This window comes from Siniperca chuatsi, linkage group LG3, assembly GCF_020085105.1.
Source record: "Siniperca chuatsi isolate FFG_IHB_CAS linkage group LG3, ASM2008510v1, whole genome shotgun sequence".
NCBI classification, from domain to species: domain Eukaryota; kingdom Metazoa; phylum Chordata; class Actinopteri; order Centrarchiformes; family Sinipercidae; genus Siniperca; species Siniperca chuatsi.
This window is the reverse complement of record NC_058044.1, coordinates 11,604,982-11,623,329: the sequence shown is the minus strand read 5'-3', so window position 1 is coordinate 11,623,329 and position 18,348 is coordinate 11,604,982. Positions and strand designations below refer to the sequence as shown.

Sequence of the window (18,348 nt, the reverse complement as noted above, 5' to 3'; positions counted from 1 at the left end):
TGTGTGTGTGTGTGTGTGTGTGTGTGTGTTGGGAGCACATGTGAAACTGCAAACAAAAACATAAAAAGAAGATGTTTGGGAAGAGGAATTTTAGTACGTTATTTGGCTGCATGTAAGTAGTTGCATCAGAGTGAGGGGACATTTAGGTAAGGTGGTAGTAACAGCTAATTTTAAAACTCATGTTGTGACTGTATCAAGTGCAATCCACCATGCATAAAGTGCACACTCCCTCCTGCTGGGATTTAAAATAATAAGACTGGATTAATGCAACACCCATGTTATATTTTTAAACCTATTTGGGCAGCTCTGGATGTATTAAGGTACAGTTTAATTGATTCTGGTTTGCACACAGTTAATCTCTTATAGAACCAACAGGCCTGAGAAAGAGAAATCCCACAGTACACTACTTAGAACATGCAAAGAGTCGAGATGAAGTAGAGTCTGAACAGGTCAAAGAATGGAAACTTTTCAGATACACAATGGCAGTTCAGTGTGGTGTACCTACCCTTGCGTCGTCCCCTCGGGAATTCACCTACGGTTTGAGAGTCGGTTCGCTCTAAACCGACACCTTTTGCTCTTATTATTTTAGGACTCTGACCTGATTGGTGAAAGAAGACTTTGCTCATTATGAGATTTTTGGTGATCACAACAGTTAAGCCCTACTATAACAAATGCCCTGCCATGCAAAGCAAAAACGAGACTTTTCTGAACAACAAAACTACACCCTCACATACACCCAGTCACCTTTTTGTGCAGCACAGTTATCAAGAGGATGATTGTCATGACAACAACAGACCCATACTGCCCAACATGCACCTCACTCCATGCACCACGGCTTCCCACACAAAGACTGACATCACAGCTGTGCATGCACGATGAGCTGTGTATAAGCACTGAGAGTACTGAGAAATCATGTCATGTTGAGAAGAGCACATACAAATCTTGAATTAGTCAACAGTACAGAGGAACTTTGCATGGCTCATAGTAAATAAAGAAATTAATAAAGAAAAAAAATCAAAGAAGCATGTGATATTCTACTTATTGCACACTCTATACTTAAAAATAGTTTAAAGAATAAATATCTCATTTCAGTGCTTCTCAGTTACTCACTGTTTACTTTTCTTCAGTTTCAGTCAGAATATCATATTTATAATATTCAAGAACATCTGCCGAAAGATTTTTGTCCATATTCTGAATTCTCTGTGCTTCATACTGGTCTATGTGCTATTTCTAATACAAAATACAGCTGCAAGCAGATAGAAGTATCTTAAATCCAAGATCCAAGTAGCCAAGCAGACTAAATGTTGTGCCAGGAGCAGTGGAATTGAGGGATTGATCTAAACTATAATAATAACCTATATATTTCTATAGCACCTTTCAAATCATCAATTACAACGTGTTTGCAAATCAAACCAAAACAAATATGGTGAAGACAGTCAAATAAGATGCTGTGATGAATAGTGCTAGAAATAAATTACAAGTGAGCAAAGAAAAGGGAAACTCAGGGTTTGTGGACAATATGAACAAGAGAGAGGAAGTGATAGATAGCAAGAATAACTAAAAATGACAGGGACAAAAATATGGAAGGCAAACTTTATGCCCAATGGATCAAGAGCTATAGGCCTGAATATGAATTATGCTGACAACCCCCTCCCAGCACTATTGGGCAAACACAATAATGCTGAAGAGCTGCTGAAAATTGATTGGCTACTGGCAGCTATATATTCTGAAATAAACTTTGTCCAATACACTGCATACCACAAACTATTTTACATACAGAATCTAAGAGTTATGAGTACTTTGATGATGTGCCCCCTGTGACAAAATAATCACAAGTTTTTAAGACAATGTAAGACTGTTTGTTAATGTACATCTAAGTTTCATGAGCACTGGAGATTTTCCAGTTATGGCTTTTTTTATGAAAAATATGTATGAGTATGAGTAATGCCCTGAAACTGGTTGGCCTGTAGTGTAGCAGCCAGATGATTTGGAGTAATAAAAAAATCTTTTTATAACTTTTAGTCATGGTAGTCCAGAGATGATGCATGCCAAATTTGGAGATGACTGACTCAAAAGGTCACAGAAAAAGCGACCACAAGTCATGCATGGGAGGATTCCCCACTGGGAAATGTAAAACTCCATAACATGTCCTATTTTCTTCAGTGACAATAACAGCCCTGGCCTTTGGTTTGCCTACGTGATGACTCCCTGTCTCCCTGACATCCTTCAGTTCTTTCTCTCTTTGCCCATTACTCAGCCTTTCAATCTGTCCAGATTGTAATTCCCCTTGCTATTAGGTCTTTCATCAAAGAGCTCCATTCAGATGAAGGAAACAAAGGGGATGGAGGTGACCACTCCGGGCTTCGGTCACTCCATGGCACAGGGACCAGCCCCCTCCAAAGCGGTCTACAGGGCCTCTTGAGCTAGGGACAAAAATGCTTTTGACAAGGAGCTTACTGTGTTGGATGTAAGAGGATGTAGCAGGCACTGAACTAATTCACCAAGAGGTGAAATAAGCTGGTCAAGGACAGGCTCAGAGGAAAATGGTGGTTTTTAATACACCAGACAAACCAAGGGAGACAAACTGTGAGAAAACATTTTTCCACATTAATAATGGCAACTAAAGTATGATGAAGAAAGACACTGCTTTGAGAATGATTGGAAATGAAATCATGAAATTTTGTACAGATGGCTTAATGATCATGAGCCAGCACTGTGAGAGTAGCAGCTGAGTGTGAGACAAAGCATGGTCAGTTGTTGCATTAGTACTGAGCATACTGAAGGAAGTTAAGTGCAACAATAAACTTCAACACACATCAACCCCACCAGCAAGAACTTGACAAACCTACAGTATATTTATGAACCAACTCACAGCTAAACATGCAAGCACACCCATTGCCCTCTCACCTTTGCGATCAGGTTTGAGATTTCGGTCCACAGGTGGGGGCTGGCAGTCACTGAGCATTGGCCTGCGAGGAGGGGTCTTGGGACTGGAGCGGAAGCCCATGTGGGCGGGTGGGGGGACCTGCTTTCCCAGGGAGGAGAACTCCATGGTGCTTGGGGTCATGGGCACATAGTTCGGTTCGTGCATCGGCTCTGGCAAACTGCTTGAGTGATGATGTGACGGGGAGTTGGCACTCATGGGTACGTAGTTCTGGTCTACCTCTTCTGTGGACTGGCTACCCACTGGCAACATTCCTTTGTTTTTCTGAGGGTGACAGGGCATGCATACATGTTCACAAACAAATGACATAGCTGGCTCTAAACTCAGGTCACAGGGGAACAGTACTTATGTTCAATATTACCTTTACTAAATAGTTGGTGGCTAACACTCCATTAGCAGACAAAACACTGAGCAGTCATCCGTACACACATTCTGGTTTTCTTTTTTGGATTTTGTTTTTTGACAAAAGGCACAGAGAAAATTCTGAAAGGCTGTGGCAACAGCAAATCAATCTAGGATGAACTAAAAGAAACTACCAATACTAAAACATACATGTAGGTGGTTTTTGATACTAGACAGCATACATTACACCACCAAGAAATTGAGAAATTGCAGCAGCGGGTAACACAGGCAAGCAGTAAACCAGCAGCACCTAGCCTTAATGTTAAATAGTGATCTAGCCAGAAGCAAAACTGCTGGTGGGAATGATAAAGACTAATCTGAATCTGAACAACAGAAAAAGAAATAATCAACAAATGTCAATACAAACATGATAACAGTAGTGAACTGCTATCATGTTTAATTCAACGTCTTTGTATAAATCTAGCAGTGTAATAAGAGACTGCTACAGTGTTCTATCCACAATAACATGAACTGATGTCATCTCCTGTGCTAACACTGCTGCAGTAGCCTGGGGACTAACAGTAGCCAATTAATAATTTAATTGTTTCGTCTGACTATCACAAGAGACTGTAGCCATTGTTTTGACTGTATATTTAATGTACATGCAATATTGTGCTTGTGCATTAATGCTAAAAGTAGTGTTTTTCTTTGTGAGTACGCCCTTTTCTTGTATGATTCCAGGGGGGGGAAGAAAATTTAGAAATGGCCCAGAAACACTGCATGTAGCAGGCTTGTTTGTAGCATGTAGCAGTGCAGTATCCTATTGGTTAGCAATAAAGAAAAACAGAATACCATACTATACAGTATGTAGATGGCTTTCCCTGCCACCCTTCTTTTTCTCTACTCCATAATGCTACCCTACGTCATGGCGCAGAGATAGGAATGCAGCATTTGCAATGAGTACTGGGCATTGTAGGAGCAGCAGAGAAAAGTCTGAACTTCATTGTAAGCAGAAAAACTGCATTTTCTCAGCCAATTTGTGTGCATTTGAAAATGTTGTCTCTATTAACGCTGCAAACAATGAATATTGTCAAAACACCAACAGTCATAACACAAAAACTTCCCTTTTTAAGCAGTCAGCCACTGCTTGAGAGTTTATAAACCAGTAAACATTGGAACAACACTTACAAAGTAGCTGTTGAAGCTTTCATTGAAGTCAAATGAGCAGCTTTTTTCAGAAGGGAATGATCTAGGAATGTCATAGCAGTCCTGGGATCCAAAATCTGCAAAGAAAAAAATAAAATTATAAAAAATATGCGCATAGTTGCAATATATGGTTTAGATATTTAACACTCAATAATTTTATCAGTAAATAAAAAACACTGTACATAATGCTGGCCTACAACACTTTCCATATCAAAGCTATATACTGAATTTCAAGGCCATTTATGCTATAGCATAATCCCAACCATACACACAATAGAATCTATACAGATTGTTTTATTCAGTGCGATAAAGCTCAGCAGCTATATGTAAGGGCTCTACTGTGTAGCACATTGTTATTGTTTTTTGCATTCTGATTAGGCACTGATGCAGTCGCTAATGCATTTCACTTACGGCCACAAGAACCACAGCAGTGCTAGGAAAAGCTTGTAAGGCAAATGAGTTTGTCAGCTGAGGAAGACTAAGTGGGGGAAGAACATGACGGGAATTAATTACAATGAGAAATGTAATTTTTTTGAAATACTGTAACTTCCCCTGAAGAAACAAAAATACAGTTTTAAATGGGTCAGATGAAATCCTCTGCTTTTTACAGTACAAATGATTCACCTAAGCTGAGTTGTTACTACTATTCAATGGTTCTTTACAGCGTATTTTCATTTTGGTTCCCCTAACACCTCTGGACACCCTGGCCTGTTAAACTCATCAAGATGCAGAGCAGAAATAAATCCTTCAACCCAATCTCATGTTGGGAGAAATAATCACAACAGTCTCAACAACGCATCATCTGATGAACCTGGGATATTCACTATTTGTGCAATTACTGCTAGTTTGACAGCTTTTACAAGTGTTTCACACAGGTAAGACTGACTACTGAGTTTCACCAAAGACTTGAGACTTTCTTGGGTTTTGGTAAACAATTATCTTGCCACTAATACTTCTGTAATGACATGTGTCACCACAAGAGGGAGGAGAAGGTGGAAGAATATATTATGTTGAGTACATCCTTACTCCATAAGTTTCTCTCTTCTCAGAAGAGAAGAAAGTCAGAAAGTTGTTTTCTATCTATTTTCAGCCTTTCTACAAAAGGATGTTGCGCATCGATTTAAGAGCGGTGCTATAAAGGTAGCATTTTATTATTAGATCTACTTTATTTTCTAATTTTACTCAACTGTTACTATAAAAGGCATCTCTTGTCTATTCAGAAGATCTTTTCAGGCTCTGATTTGTCATAGTCGAAGTGATGATGGTGCACAGAAATTGCTGTTATGTTATATGGACTTGTACCTACTTTAATAGAGAATACAATATTTTGAATATCACATGTATGTCTCTTGTGTTGTGTCAGATTTAGAAGACAGCAACAGTGCTCTCAAGGTTAGAGACGGTATAGTACAGTATATGTACAACAAAGAAGGCTCTGCTGTATTATAACCGATATATATGATTAGAATTACTGCACAAACTATTGTCAAGTTCCTGCATTGTCAAGACCATTAATCGTCAAGACCCTAAAGACATCTGCAGAAGACTGTCTGCTCTGTGTTCAGGTCTGATAAGCTTTTGACAATCTCAATGGATTGTGAACAGAAGAGTAAAGGTGAAAATAGGGATTGCAGCTGGAATAAAACATGCCAAGAGCTCCAGTGATGTCTCTAATCAGCCATCAAAAGTGAAAAGGGTACTGAATGCTCACATAAAAGCTGAGCAAAAGCCTTATAAGGCCGTTTATAACGAGTCTAGTTAATAAAATATATCACTGCACATAAAGGTCAAAATGGTGTAGAGGAAAGGGGCTTTGTGAATGTATGTGTCCTATTAAACATCATATTTAGATTTAAATATTTCAAGATCATAAAGCATACTTTCTAATTCCATAGCAGTTTCCAATGCATTGGAAATCTCTACTCCAACGACAAAAAAAGAACAAGAAAAAAACTCTCCCCGACACAAACCTTTGCGGAGGCGTGAACAGTCCACAGTGCCAATAGTGTTGCTGCGTAAAGCCTTATTCCCAGCACTAGTAGGCACACAATAGTTCCCGTCCGTCTCTGATGCTGAGCGAGGCACACAATAGGTGTCCGTAGGTGAACGGTCAGCAGGGGGTGGTGGGGGTCCTGAGGTGGAACTGAGCGAAGGCTTGGGTGGTCTGGGAGGGGGTACTACATCTCCCCCACCCTCTGAGCCTCCTACCCCTGTTGACGACGACAAAGTGCGGGGAACCTGGTATGTACAGTTTGCGCCAGGTGTAGGTGGAATATCATAACTGATGGAAAGGTTGCGCATCTGTGTCTCCATTGATGGCTTCCGCGACGGTGTGTTGAAAACATAGAGCTCAGAGCCATCCCCGCTGTCCGGATGGGCCAAAGGGGAGGAGGCTGACTTTGGGAGCAGCACAGTGTCCTGGGAGTAGCTGCGAGGGAGGTGGTAAAAGCCGCCGTCAGTTGAGAGCGAGGCACCACGTGATGGAGGCGAGTCGTAGATGGAAGAGGCGGAGGCAGGGGCGGGGTGCTGTGGGAAGAAGCCGTTGTGTGAAGTGTGTTTAGCTGAGGATGTCGACGATGTGGGCGTGCGGTGAGAGGGGAGGTTGTCATTCAGGTCTGTCTCTGAAGAGGTAGACTTGGAACACTCAGCGTGGGCTCTAGGAAGACAATACACATATACACCAGAGAATTAAATATCCACAATTGATTTGGGGAAGCTAAGAAATCCACTCAGTCATGTTAAGTCTTCACAGCATTGTCTGCAAGCTATAGTTAGTAACCTAAAGTTATATTCAGACATCTCTTATCACTAGTCTTTGGCACCTCTTGCCATATTAACATCTCTTTTTGGGTCAAGTGAAGGACTGAGGTACTCAATAGATGTTGGGTAAATCCTAAACATGCAGGCAATGACAAAATCAATATAGTGTTAGGTAAAGTACAACTCAAGTCTGTTCTGATCTACAAGGAGGGCTAGTTGCTAAAGATTCAATCACTCAAATTCAAATCCAGCAAAAATAATTTATAGAAGCCATGTAAATCTACAGTATGAGTGTTTGTGTGTCTCTGCTGAGCTGTCTTTTTTACATGTGTAGCACTCCACACAAGCAGGCAGTTCCAGCTGGATGGCTGGCCACTCACAGACTAGCCTGGGGAGGAAGAGTCTTGCTCTCACACTCCTCCAGGAGCAAATACTCCTGGTCTCCCTCCAATGGAGAGTGAAGATGCACTGAGCTACACACCACACAGCAGAGACAAGGACGAGAGTGGCAGTACAGATGAAATGTACAAAAAGAATAAATGGGCTGTAAAAATGTACACAGAGAAGCTTATGTCACAGTATAACGCGCCAGCACAGTGAATATGGACTCATACATACAATATAAGCATACGTTGACACAAACAAACTCACCTGTTGGGTTCAGGCTTTTTGCTCTCACAGTTGACCAGCCACAGGTAATCCTGGGGCTCATCTGAACTGGACTGAGAGTCCAGGTGTCGCACACTGACCGGCTGATATGGAGGAGGCACACTGGACAGCACTGCTGCTGGACCAACAATATTACCCAGTGCTGGGTGTGGGGGGGTGTCCACCACCAGGCCCCTGATGGCTGACTGGTGAGCAGCTTTTGCTGCCTCTGGAGGAGAGAAACGAGAAGGCTGGCGTTAACGCCTCTCAAGACTGTTTATGTGTTATCTCCTTTCGTATATCAAACAATGTGTACCTCAAAGCACTAAAAGCTCAAATACGATTCAGGATTTTCCACAGCAAACTATAGAAGAGGTGGGCCACTGCCACTGAATTGATGATCACCTCCACTAACAACAGAAGAAATTAATACACTTTTATGGAATAAAGCCTTAAACTTCAGGGGGGAAATGCAGAGATGCCATTTTGCACAACAAAGGCCATATTATGCATGAGTTAAGGTTATTGTTTAGACTGTAATCTAGTGACTAAATTAATCACAAAAGATCAGATGCCATCAAGATCTTTCACACTCGGCTCAACAGATGTCAGTGAATGACTGATCAGGCTTAAACATTGTACAGTGGCTTTGGGGTAATTAATCAGGGCAGCACAAAGCACACATTAGATCATCGCCAGCCAGAGAGTCACTTTATGTAAAGCATCAGGTTGATGTTAGTTTGAAGGTAGATATTCACTAGCTGGGGAAAGCATCAGTTCCATTATTCACTTACGCTGGACTTATTCCTCTAGATGTATTTCATTAAATCCAGTGGACATACTGGACTCATTTTACTGAACCTATTTCTTTTTTGGACTTATACTGGATTTACTACTTTTGTCTTGCTCTTATTATTCATGTACTGTTGGATTATAACCACATTGTTGTATTTTTCAACTTTTTGTTAACCTATGGCTCCTGCTGAACCCCCAGTCATCCAAGGAAGTCAGGAACTTCTCCCATTGTAAAGCCCATTGAGACAGTGCAGGTGATGTGGGTGACTGATGATATTACGCAAACAGTAAGCTATGTTTGCCAATGTCGAGTCTGTCTGAGTAAACTTGGACCTGGCTGTTTCCTAGCAACCCAATTCCAATGTAACAGTCTAACAAGCATAATTTTGACTGACACTACATCAACTTTACATCTCTATAATGTCCGAACTTGAGCCGATGTGTGAAGGCTCACTCTGATGAAACAACAACTCAAGGACATAGCTCACCGTACGCTGTTCATTAAACTCAAGCCCAAATGAAAGCTGGTAGCCTGCAGCTAAAACACTGGGTGCCCCCTCTTACCAGATCCAATGAGCCACAATAACCTCACTTCTTTCTTTGGTGGATTTCCTGGGGGAAATTAAACCTTTTCAAATATAGTACACTATCCAGCTTGAGGGGAAGGACATATGTATGACAATTGGATGTTTTATGAGTCTGTGGTGGCCAGTGCTATCCTGTATGCCGTTGCATGCTGGGGCAGCAGGCTGAGGGTAGCGGACGCTAACAGGCTCAACAAACTGATCCGTAAGGCCAGTGACATTGTGGGGGTGGAGCTGGACTCTCTGTCGGTGGTGTCAGAGAGGAGGATGCTGGCCAAACTACATACCATCTCGGACAGTGTCTCCCACCCACTCCATGACGTGCTGGTCAAACAAAGGAGTACCTTCAGCGAAAGACTCATCCCCCCAAAATGCACCACAGAGCGCCACAGGAAGTCATTGCTGCCTGTGGCCATCAAACTCTTTAACTCCTCCCTCTAAGTGTCAGTCTATATGACCTTAAGTCACTAAACTTGACATTGAATCATTAACATCGCTGCAGTACTTGAAATATTGTGCAATATTCTCTGTTTAATACTGCTGTGCAATATTCTCTGTTTTCAGTTTAATATTCCCTGTGTATTGATATTTATTAATACTTATATTACTGCTGTGCAATATCCACCGTCTAATAAACCAGTTAATCTGCTACACTTAACTGGACAGTACACATTACTGCACTATTACTTATTACTTATATTATTACATTGTATTATACCATACTATACTTAACCTGTAAATCCACTTTGTACTTTACACTTATTTTAGCTTTTATACTTTATATCCACTTTTATATTTAATTTATCTTAGCTGTATTATTGTGTATTGTATTTTGATTTTCACAGCTCTTATTTCTTACTAGAAATAATTGTCTTGTTGCGGACTTATTATATTATTATTTCTATTCTATTAGTACTCCTATTCCTGTGTGCATTGATATGATAGTGAGCAGCTGTAACGAAAGCGTTTCCCCTCGGGGATCAATAAAGTGATTCTGATTCTGACAAGATTCCCTAAATAACACTGGCACCGACAGCTAATATCATGTTGAAGCACACTGCAGTCATTCACCATCATGAATTAGTATTTTCCTCCTTTTCATGTCCAACACTTACACAAATGAAACCCACTTAAAAGCATAATTTGTTTGTAGAGAGTCTGGATACAGTGTTTGCCTTCAGAAACCTACACACTCCTTCTCAGACAGCATTTCCTGAAGGTCTCTGCTTTGTCACACTGAGTTTTCAAATATCAGAGTCCTTTTGAAACCCTTCTGCTCGAGCTGATTTTTGTACGAGCTGATTTTTGTACTGCACTAAGAGCCAAGATGGCTGATGCGTATGCCTGGTGAAATATATCTATGTTTTCATTCCATTCTTTCTACTTTTTTCTCCTTTTTCACAGCTCTCCTCCCACTCTCTTCTATAACTGACATGGTATTGTCTCACACAAGGTCCCCTCTTTCTCTTACTTTAAAAGTACATTTCTCTCATTACAGTGCATCATTTGCTCTTCTCTCCTCCTCTGCTATCTTGTTCCCTTTCCCCCATTTGTTTGTTGAAGCTTTAAGTGCTGATTCATACAGGAAAAAAGGAAATCCCCTGTGCTCATACTCATCTGTACCTCCTACACTGTCTCTCAGAGCCTTCGTTCCCCAGCGCTCATAATGTTCCCCTCCTCTAATATCTGCCCAGCCATGAAGCACTCTAGCGTGGCCACACACGACAGAGGAGTGGAAGTTGGGAGCCAGGGGCATTCTTTTGTAATAAGAACTGTAAGGAAGGCTATCTGCAGGGATATTTGTCTTTAGACCCAGTTTCTCCTTGAATGGGCTTACTGTTTGTTAGCACATCAGGGTTTTAACAGCCAGTTCCAATGATTCTGTTGAAGAGGTGCCATGAATGTTGTTATCAGGGTTGCCCTACAACACTAGCTATGAGGTGGAGGCAAAGTCACAATACTGTGGAGAGGATGACCTTGGAGCAGCATAATCAGTGACTCAGTTCGAGAAGTACATTCTTTTCCTAAAAGAATCATAGTGGCGTGATATGTCAGACAGTGAATTAGTGCAACTTCTATGCCAATTATCATCACACTTAAATGCTGACACATTTAGTTGAGGAGGGGGAGAAACTATAAATGATATGCAAATAGCGAAGTTTGGAATTAGGCTCAAAGACAGTGATACAGAGAGGGAAACAAGAGTATGCAAACGAGAGAGAATGAGAACTAGATAAGAGGGAATGAACGAAAGAGGGGCAGCGAGACCGACAGGCACACAATGCTTTGATTATCCAGTACAGGGAACAAGGGTAACGTGAGCCTCAACACAACACATGGATCAACACATGGATCATTAGACCTTGGCTGAGAACTATGCTGAATAGAGTCTAGCACATTCAGCTGGTTCACCCAACTCCCTCAGAGAGAAAGAGGAAGATATTTGAGAGGCACAACAGTGGCATCAAAAGACAGACCAATCAAATGTACAGTAATTAGCTTATGAGCTAATATTGCATTGTTCAATTAAGGCAATCTATTAGCTCACTGCTGGTGATGAATTACACACTGATTTAAACCTGCTACACAGGAATTCAGCTTTTCCTCTATTTATGTAAATACATTATAGAAGGAGTTTAATGAAGACTGTTTGTGTATTTGAATACAGTAGGACTGGTCTTCTCATGCACAAGTCTGGTGAGTAATATTACTTTTTTTATAGTCTGAATTAAGTTTGAATTTCTACACAGTGCTGGTAACTACCATAGTGGCTAAATGTAAAATATTTTAACTTGTAACAGCATATCAAGTGGCGATATCAGTGGACAGATTTCTCTGAGGATCTCACCTCCCTCTGTACAAGTGTGCATACCTTAATGCCTTTGTTGTGATTGTGAACTGCAGTCTTTCATGAACAGCTGATGTTACATGTTTTAACAATACATTACTACCACTACTAGTGACCTTAATTCAGGTTTGTTCTATAAAGAAATATTCTTTAAGCACATAAAGCAATTCAAAGCAGATTCCCTGATATCTCCAAATGGCACAAAATGTAAAATGCAATGTATGTGAGTGAAAACCTTTCACTTCGTGTGAAATCCATCCCGGGGAAGTAAAACTTCAATCCCTATGGTCTCAACTGTGCCTTAACAGGTTGAAGAAATAGTGATAGGCGGCAGCAGTGATGCGTATCTAACTATGAAATGCCAATCCTTACCATCATCGGTGGGGTTAAAACCACAGATGTCGCAGATGCAGCGAACCCACTTATTCATCTCCTCTTCGGTGTCAGCCACCAGGTAGAAGACACGGTCAATGGTCTTGATGTCGAATATGAAGCTGTGCTCCAAGTCCTTCTTGTTGAACGTCAGCCCAGCATCCACCTGAAGGGTCAACAAACAAGTCTTACTTTCATATGGCATCAGTCAAGAAAAAATTGATGACTTTAATATTTACAGCCAGTCAAAGAGAAAGTTACATGAATAGATAAGTAGGAGAGCTTAAATAATTAGTTGACTGATCGATTAGATGATTGTCAGAAAATTAATCATCAACTATTTTGATAAGCGATTCATCATTTAGGTAATTTTTCAACCAAAAGTGCAAAAAATTCCCTAGTTCCAGCTTCTCAATTGTAAGAATTTACTCAATTTCTTTGCATTATATGATAGTGCACTGAATATCTTTGCATTTTCGACTGTTGGTCTGAAAAAAAAAAAAACTATTTGAAGACTTTAGAACATTTTAACAGCCATTTTCACTATTTTCTGACATTTTATTCACCAAGCAATTAATTAAAATGGAAATAATCGTTAGTTGCAGCCCTAGTAAGTAGCACCTAAAAAACCTCCAAGCATGTTAAACGTTAGCACCAGTTTGTGCTCTTTTGCATGGATGACTACATTCAAGTTACACATTTAAGCCACAGTTTTCCACAAAAATAAATAAAAGTCGAGGTTGATGATTTTCAAAATATCAGCAGCACAACCTGTCAGGTTTTTAAAAGTTTGACTTATTAGCTTTTGAGGAAAAGAGTGACTTAAATCTGTGTCTAAAATCATTTATCACTGTAAATACCCCAAATGTAAAAACATGATTACATGAGGAGCATAAACTGTGATTTGTTAAAATTGGATTTATTCAAGAATTAATCATATATATGCAGAAACATGGAACTGGGCTCTTATGCAGGCTGGTAGTAATGAGCAACCAACCTGCTCACACAAGTTGAGATCAATCACGCGGATGGGCTTCTTGGCATGGTCATTCTTGTAGTACTCCAACACGTCTGGGTCGCCTGTCAGACGGCCACTGCGAAGAACAAACCATCGCTTCTTCCATGCCTGCAGGGTGAGCACAGAAATGAGGCCAAAGGTTATATGTGTGTTCTCACAATGACTGCTCCATTCCCAACTGGCCACAGGCTGGCCAAATGCTTTATTTTTCCAGTTTATCCATTGTGTCCTAGCATAGCTTATGTCTATGTGTGCATTCTCCACCAGCTGCACTGCCCTCACTGAAGAATACTCCAGACCCAGAGGGAAGAGGCCCGCAACCAGAAATATGTGTCTGGGATAACCAGAACAAAAGCCACATAGTTTGGTCTAGCACCCTGACTGGGGTGAATAACCAAATCTATAAAGAGAAACAGGCAATTAGGTCTTTTCTTTCAAATTGGATTTTCTGTTTGTGAGAAAAAATGCACCACAAAGCAGACAGAAGAGTTTAAATTCAGGCAGAGAAAAAAAAGAGACATAAGCAGGTGAGATTTATGACTTCACTTGGTGTACACAAATAAACAACAGTTTAATCATACAATTCTTATCCTAAAGTACAGCTATCCTAACCTATCAAGTACATTAATGAGAGACAATAATAGACCACTTCCATCCCTTCTTATTTGGGATAATTTAATATATCAGTAATAGACTATTGAGGCCTTGTTGAAGAAACGTCCCCCTGCGCCACTGTATCCTCCTGTGCCACTGTAATTCAAAATACGGAGCAATTTTACTGACAGAAAAAACAAACCATACGGCTTCAGAACTTGTTAACATATCATGCATAGCGGTATGATGTTGTTGTTTAAAAGATAAACATCAGTCCGAGTGAAAAGCCTCTTCTGACCTTCTAAATAAATACGAAGCCAGAAGCAGAATAATTTTGGCACTACAATGACACTGTCCTGTTTCTAGATTGTGTTTTCGACCTCATGGTGTTTGTAGTTTTATTTAGAGAACATATCCAGCAGTGATTCATTTAAATGCAGACTCAAGGAGGTCATGAACTCTTGATTTTGCTGAGTCATGGCAATTAGGCCACCACAAAATACTAGCTAGGCTTTTCTGAGCAATCGCTGGATTTTATCATAAGGTAAGGGATTTATCTCAAAAAAAGATCCACTTTTATTGCTTAAGCTAGGGCAAGTATGTATGGACACTTTGCACAAGTTTCACCAACCAAATAGTGTAGTACTAAAAAGTCTGAGTCTGATGACCAATTGAATACCAGAAACTTTCCCAGTGCTGTTTGAAATGATAGACAAGACCCGGTAGACAAACAACCACCACTGAGATCAGACAGATCAGGAAGCGTACCAAGAGAGTATGAGGAATGCAAACTAAGGCTTTGTTGTTGTTGTTTTGGGGTAAGATTTTGACCGTATTAACAATGTTGTGGCCTTGGGTCTTTTCATCCTTGAGCTGTTTTTCCATCTACAGGGTGTCCTTTGTTAGTGGGCCAAGCCCCGGACTGAGGCAGCATGAAGAGCATCAGACCTTTCCCTCCACAAACAGAATGAAGAAACAAGCAGACCTGCAAAGCCCCTGGATTTTAAACTGCAGGCACACGGACATACAGGAATCACAAACACTAAAACATTAAATAACACACACACACACACACACACACACACACACACACACACACACACACAGCTACATACAAAAAGAAAACTATTCTTATCCCACACTGACATATTGCACTCACACATGCAGCACATGTTTCACACACTGTAGTTCAAAAAAACAGCATTGTATAATCACTAACACACCCACATTGTCCAAATGAGGCTTAAACCTATTAAACCTACATCCTTTGAGGTAGGCCCACTTAAATACCAAATTTAACCATGAAAGCTAAAGTGAATGTGCAAAAACAACCCTGATGTGTCTGTGTTGTGTTGGTCGAACAAAGACGGTGGGTGTGGAGAGGGAACCTCTCTCTCTGGCACATGACAAAGCAATCTTGGGTCAAGTTACCCTGTAGGGAACAGAAGGACCAAGAGCTTAGGTTACAGTGAGGCTAGGCCTGCCCAGTGTGAGAGTGTTGACAACTGGGTAAGTTGTACATGCTCAAGACAGAGACAAGTGAGACCTGTTTAACAAAACTGTTTAACAGTCATGGAGTAGGAGTTCCTTACTATGAGTTCCCTAATTATGAGAAAACAACAGGTCAGTTACAGTAAAGAGATAAAAAGAAACAGGGTGGAGAACGCCCCAAAATGTTTACAGGTGTTGGATCAAAAACTCAAACTGAAGACACAAATCAGACACCTCCCAGTTTCTGCACAATAAAAAAAAACTACAACAGAAAGAATATTGTATGAAAAACAAAGTGCATCCCAAAAAATTAATTACTCACATAAATAAATCACATAAATTATCCAAAAAGGAAGCAGTTATAGAAAGTACTACAAAGAAAAGCTAAATATAGCAAACAAAAAAGTTAAAATAAATATAGAAAATGTCCCCAAAAAATACTAATACAAAAGATGTAATGGGCCAAAATTAGTAGGTCTACATCAAAGAAATAACAGATTAGAGGAATAATCAACAGATGTTCACTCCTGGGACAGACAGTACTCAGTACAATGTATTCATCTCAAAATTATTTTTACTTATTCTAAAATATTTCAAGTATTGAAATTCACAAAAAATGTTTTAAGATCAAAAACTAATTTTAAATGCCCAGGTGATAGGATGTTAAGGGTCAATCACAGTTAAAAGCAGTGGTTTGCGATTCCGTCACTCTTTGATTTGACATCATCGTGTCAAGCTGTGAGTGACGCAAAAGAAACTTTGAAATCTGATTTCAGCAGCCAGAGAGTCCGAACTGAGACGCATCTGTAGAAATCCGATTGGAATCACATTCCGAACCACCTACAAATGTGGCTTGGATCCATCCATCCATCCATCCATTTTCTACCGCTTGGTCCCGTTAGGGGTCGCGGGTGACTGGAGCCTATCCCAGTGACTTTGGGCCTTAGGCAGGGTACACCCTGGACAGTGGCCAACTCGTCGCAGGGCTGGCTTGGATCCAATTTATCCAATTGATCCAACCACATTTTGTGGTTTTTTGCTGTCCAGACTTTCTAAAATCACTCTGGATACAATCTGGATATGCCAAAAAAAAAAAAAGGATTTGGGCTGGCAGTTTGAACAAGGCCAAAGAAGAGCAGCCATGAAGAGAATCTGCATCCACTGTTGCTGCACTGCCACATTAACATGGTTACAGACAGTAGTAGTTCTAGGATGACAAGTTGTGTGGTAGCTCGAGCATCTCTCCTCCATCTGGGGACTTTCACACAGCTTTCCTCATGCACAATAATACACACTTGCACCATTTTAAACCACTGATTTGAACCATCCATTCAGCACCAGACACATGCATAAAAATAAATACTACCCAGAGTAAGAAACAGCATAACACAATTCTTTACTTCCCTGATGGCCAGACCAACACAGCTACATACACAAAGAGAGTCACTCTGACCTGATGCAAGTGATATGTTTTACTGACATGCATACAGATATTTACTATGTTTATATGCACACAAGACATCAGTTAAGTGGGAATAATTAGGTTTAGGCAGGAAGTCAGAGAACACATTTAAATTACATGCATTGCAATAACCCGGTTACTGTAAAATCCAAATGTATGTGCAGCTGGTCAGTAATCAGATTCCTCCTCTACCTCCCACCATATTTTTGAACCAATGCAGGCAAATTTAAAGTGTATTATTAGTGATATGCACTACAGCCTGAAATGTGCTTTGTCTTTTTTGTAAGAACATTTGGACTGACAGAACAGTGGGAGAACAGGCACAACACAGTTTTTTTTCCTAATGTGCGAATGTGTCTGAATTTAAAAATCTACAGTCAGGAAACTGACTTACATAGACATTTATTTTAGTATTTGTTTCACTTGTAGATGGACTTCGGATTTACTTATGTTGGATACAAGGATTCACTGCTACAAGTTATCAGTCATCTCTTGAGTAGATTAAGTAAACTAGTAGGTCACTTGTTTACATGGCCTTAGAAGACTGAGAATGACTAGGCTGAAAGACAGACACATCGACTGCACCAATTTCCACCAGAACTGTCTTATTTTACTACAAACAAAAACTTATGCCAACAGAATAATTTGACATATAATATAATCATGTAACAATTCTACATATTGCTTGAAGTGTGTGGAAACACACTGAAATCAACATAGCAGAAGCCAAACCACAACAGAGTACTTTGAACCAAATGCCACAAACACACACTGGAACAGTGTGACCAGATGACCTTTGCCAAATACTGAGAAGTTGTCCACCTTTACATACCTCCTGTTAAGCCTCATGAAGACCATGATGAGGCATCTAGTCCTGCTTTTTGTTTTGTATATTCCATTGTAGCCAGTGTTGAATTAATAGCTAAATACCAACTGGTCCGAGCCAGATTGCAGTACTTAATGACTGCAGGGTACATATACAGCCATTCTAGTCTTCCTAAATACACCAACAGATTCTGAACCATTCAGCTCACTCAACAATCACAGAGCCCACTTCAGCTTGTACGAGTCTAGTGTTCACTGCCCCAAGGTTGGGAATGGGACAGCATGGGACGATACTGGACTGGGATGGGGAGGGCTCCCCTAGCATGGCAGCTGTCCCTGCCAGCCCCTCTCTATCCCCCCCTCCCCCTTTTCTCAGAGCATCCTAGTGTCTTCTGATAGGGCGAGACACAGAAGACACCCTCTATTCGCCCACCCAGGTCCTATAGCCTATGGGGTCCA

General features: G+C 40.5%; 1 protein-coding gene across 12 annotated transcripts in view; it reads right to left on the bottom strand.

The window, feature by feature from the left end:
* Positions 1 to 18,348, bottom strand: part of gab1 (GRB2-associated binding protein 1) — a 57,036-nt gene that overhangs the window by 7,013 nt on the left and 31,675 nt on the right. For 6 of the 12 annotated variants that reach the window (XR_006376866.1, XM_044186528.1, XM_044186513.1 and 3 more), the window contains 8 exons: positions 13,497 to 13,625; positions 12,500 to 12,665; positions 7,904 to 8,129; positions 7,633 to 7,725; positions 6,463 to 7,148; positions 4,475 to 4,569; positions 2,908 to 3,208; positions 506 to 598 (listed from right to left, as the gene is read on the bottom strand). Coding sequence is in view for 10 of the 12 variants with exons in the window: in XM_044186528.1 (XP_044042463.1) it covers positions 506 to 598; positions 2,908 to 3,208; positions 4,475 to 4,569; positions 6,463 to 7,148; positions 7,633 to 7,725; positions 7,904 to 8,129; positions 12,500 to 12,665; positions 13,497 to 13,625 (1,789 nt within the window). In the remaining 2 variants the exon portion in view is untranslated. Of the gene's footprint in view, positions 1 to 505; positions 599 to 2,907; positions 3,209 to 4,474; positions 4,570 to 6,462; positions 7,149 to 7,632; positions 7,726 to 7,903; positions 8,130 to 12,499; positions 12,666 to 13,496; positions 13,626 to 17,896; positions 18,082 to 18,348 lie in introns of those variants that run through there. The other 6 variants (XR_006376872.1, XM_044186556.1, XM_044186547.1 and 3 more) reach the window with 4 other exon arrangements.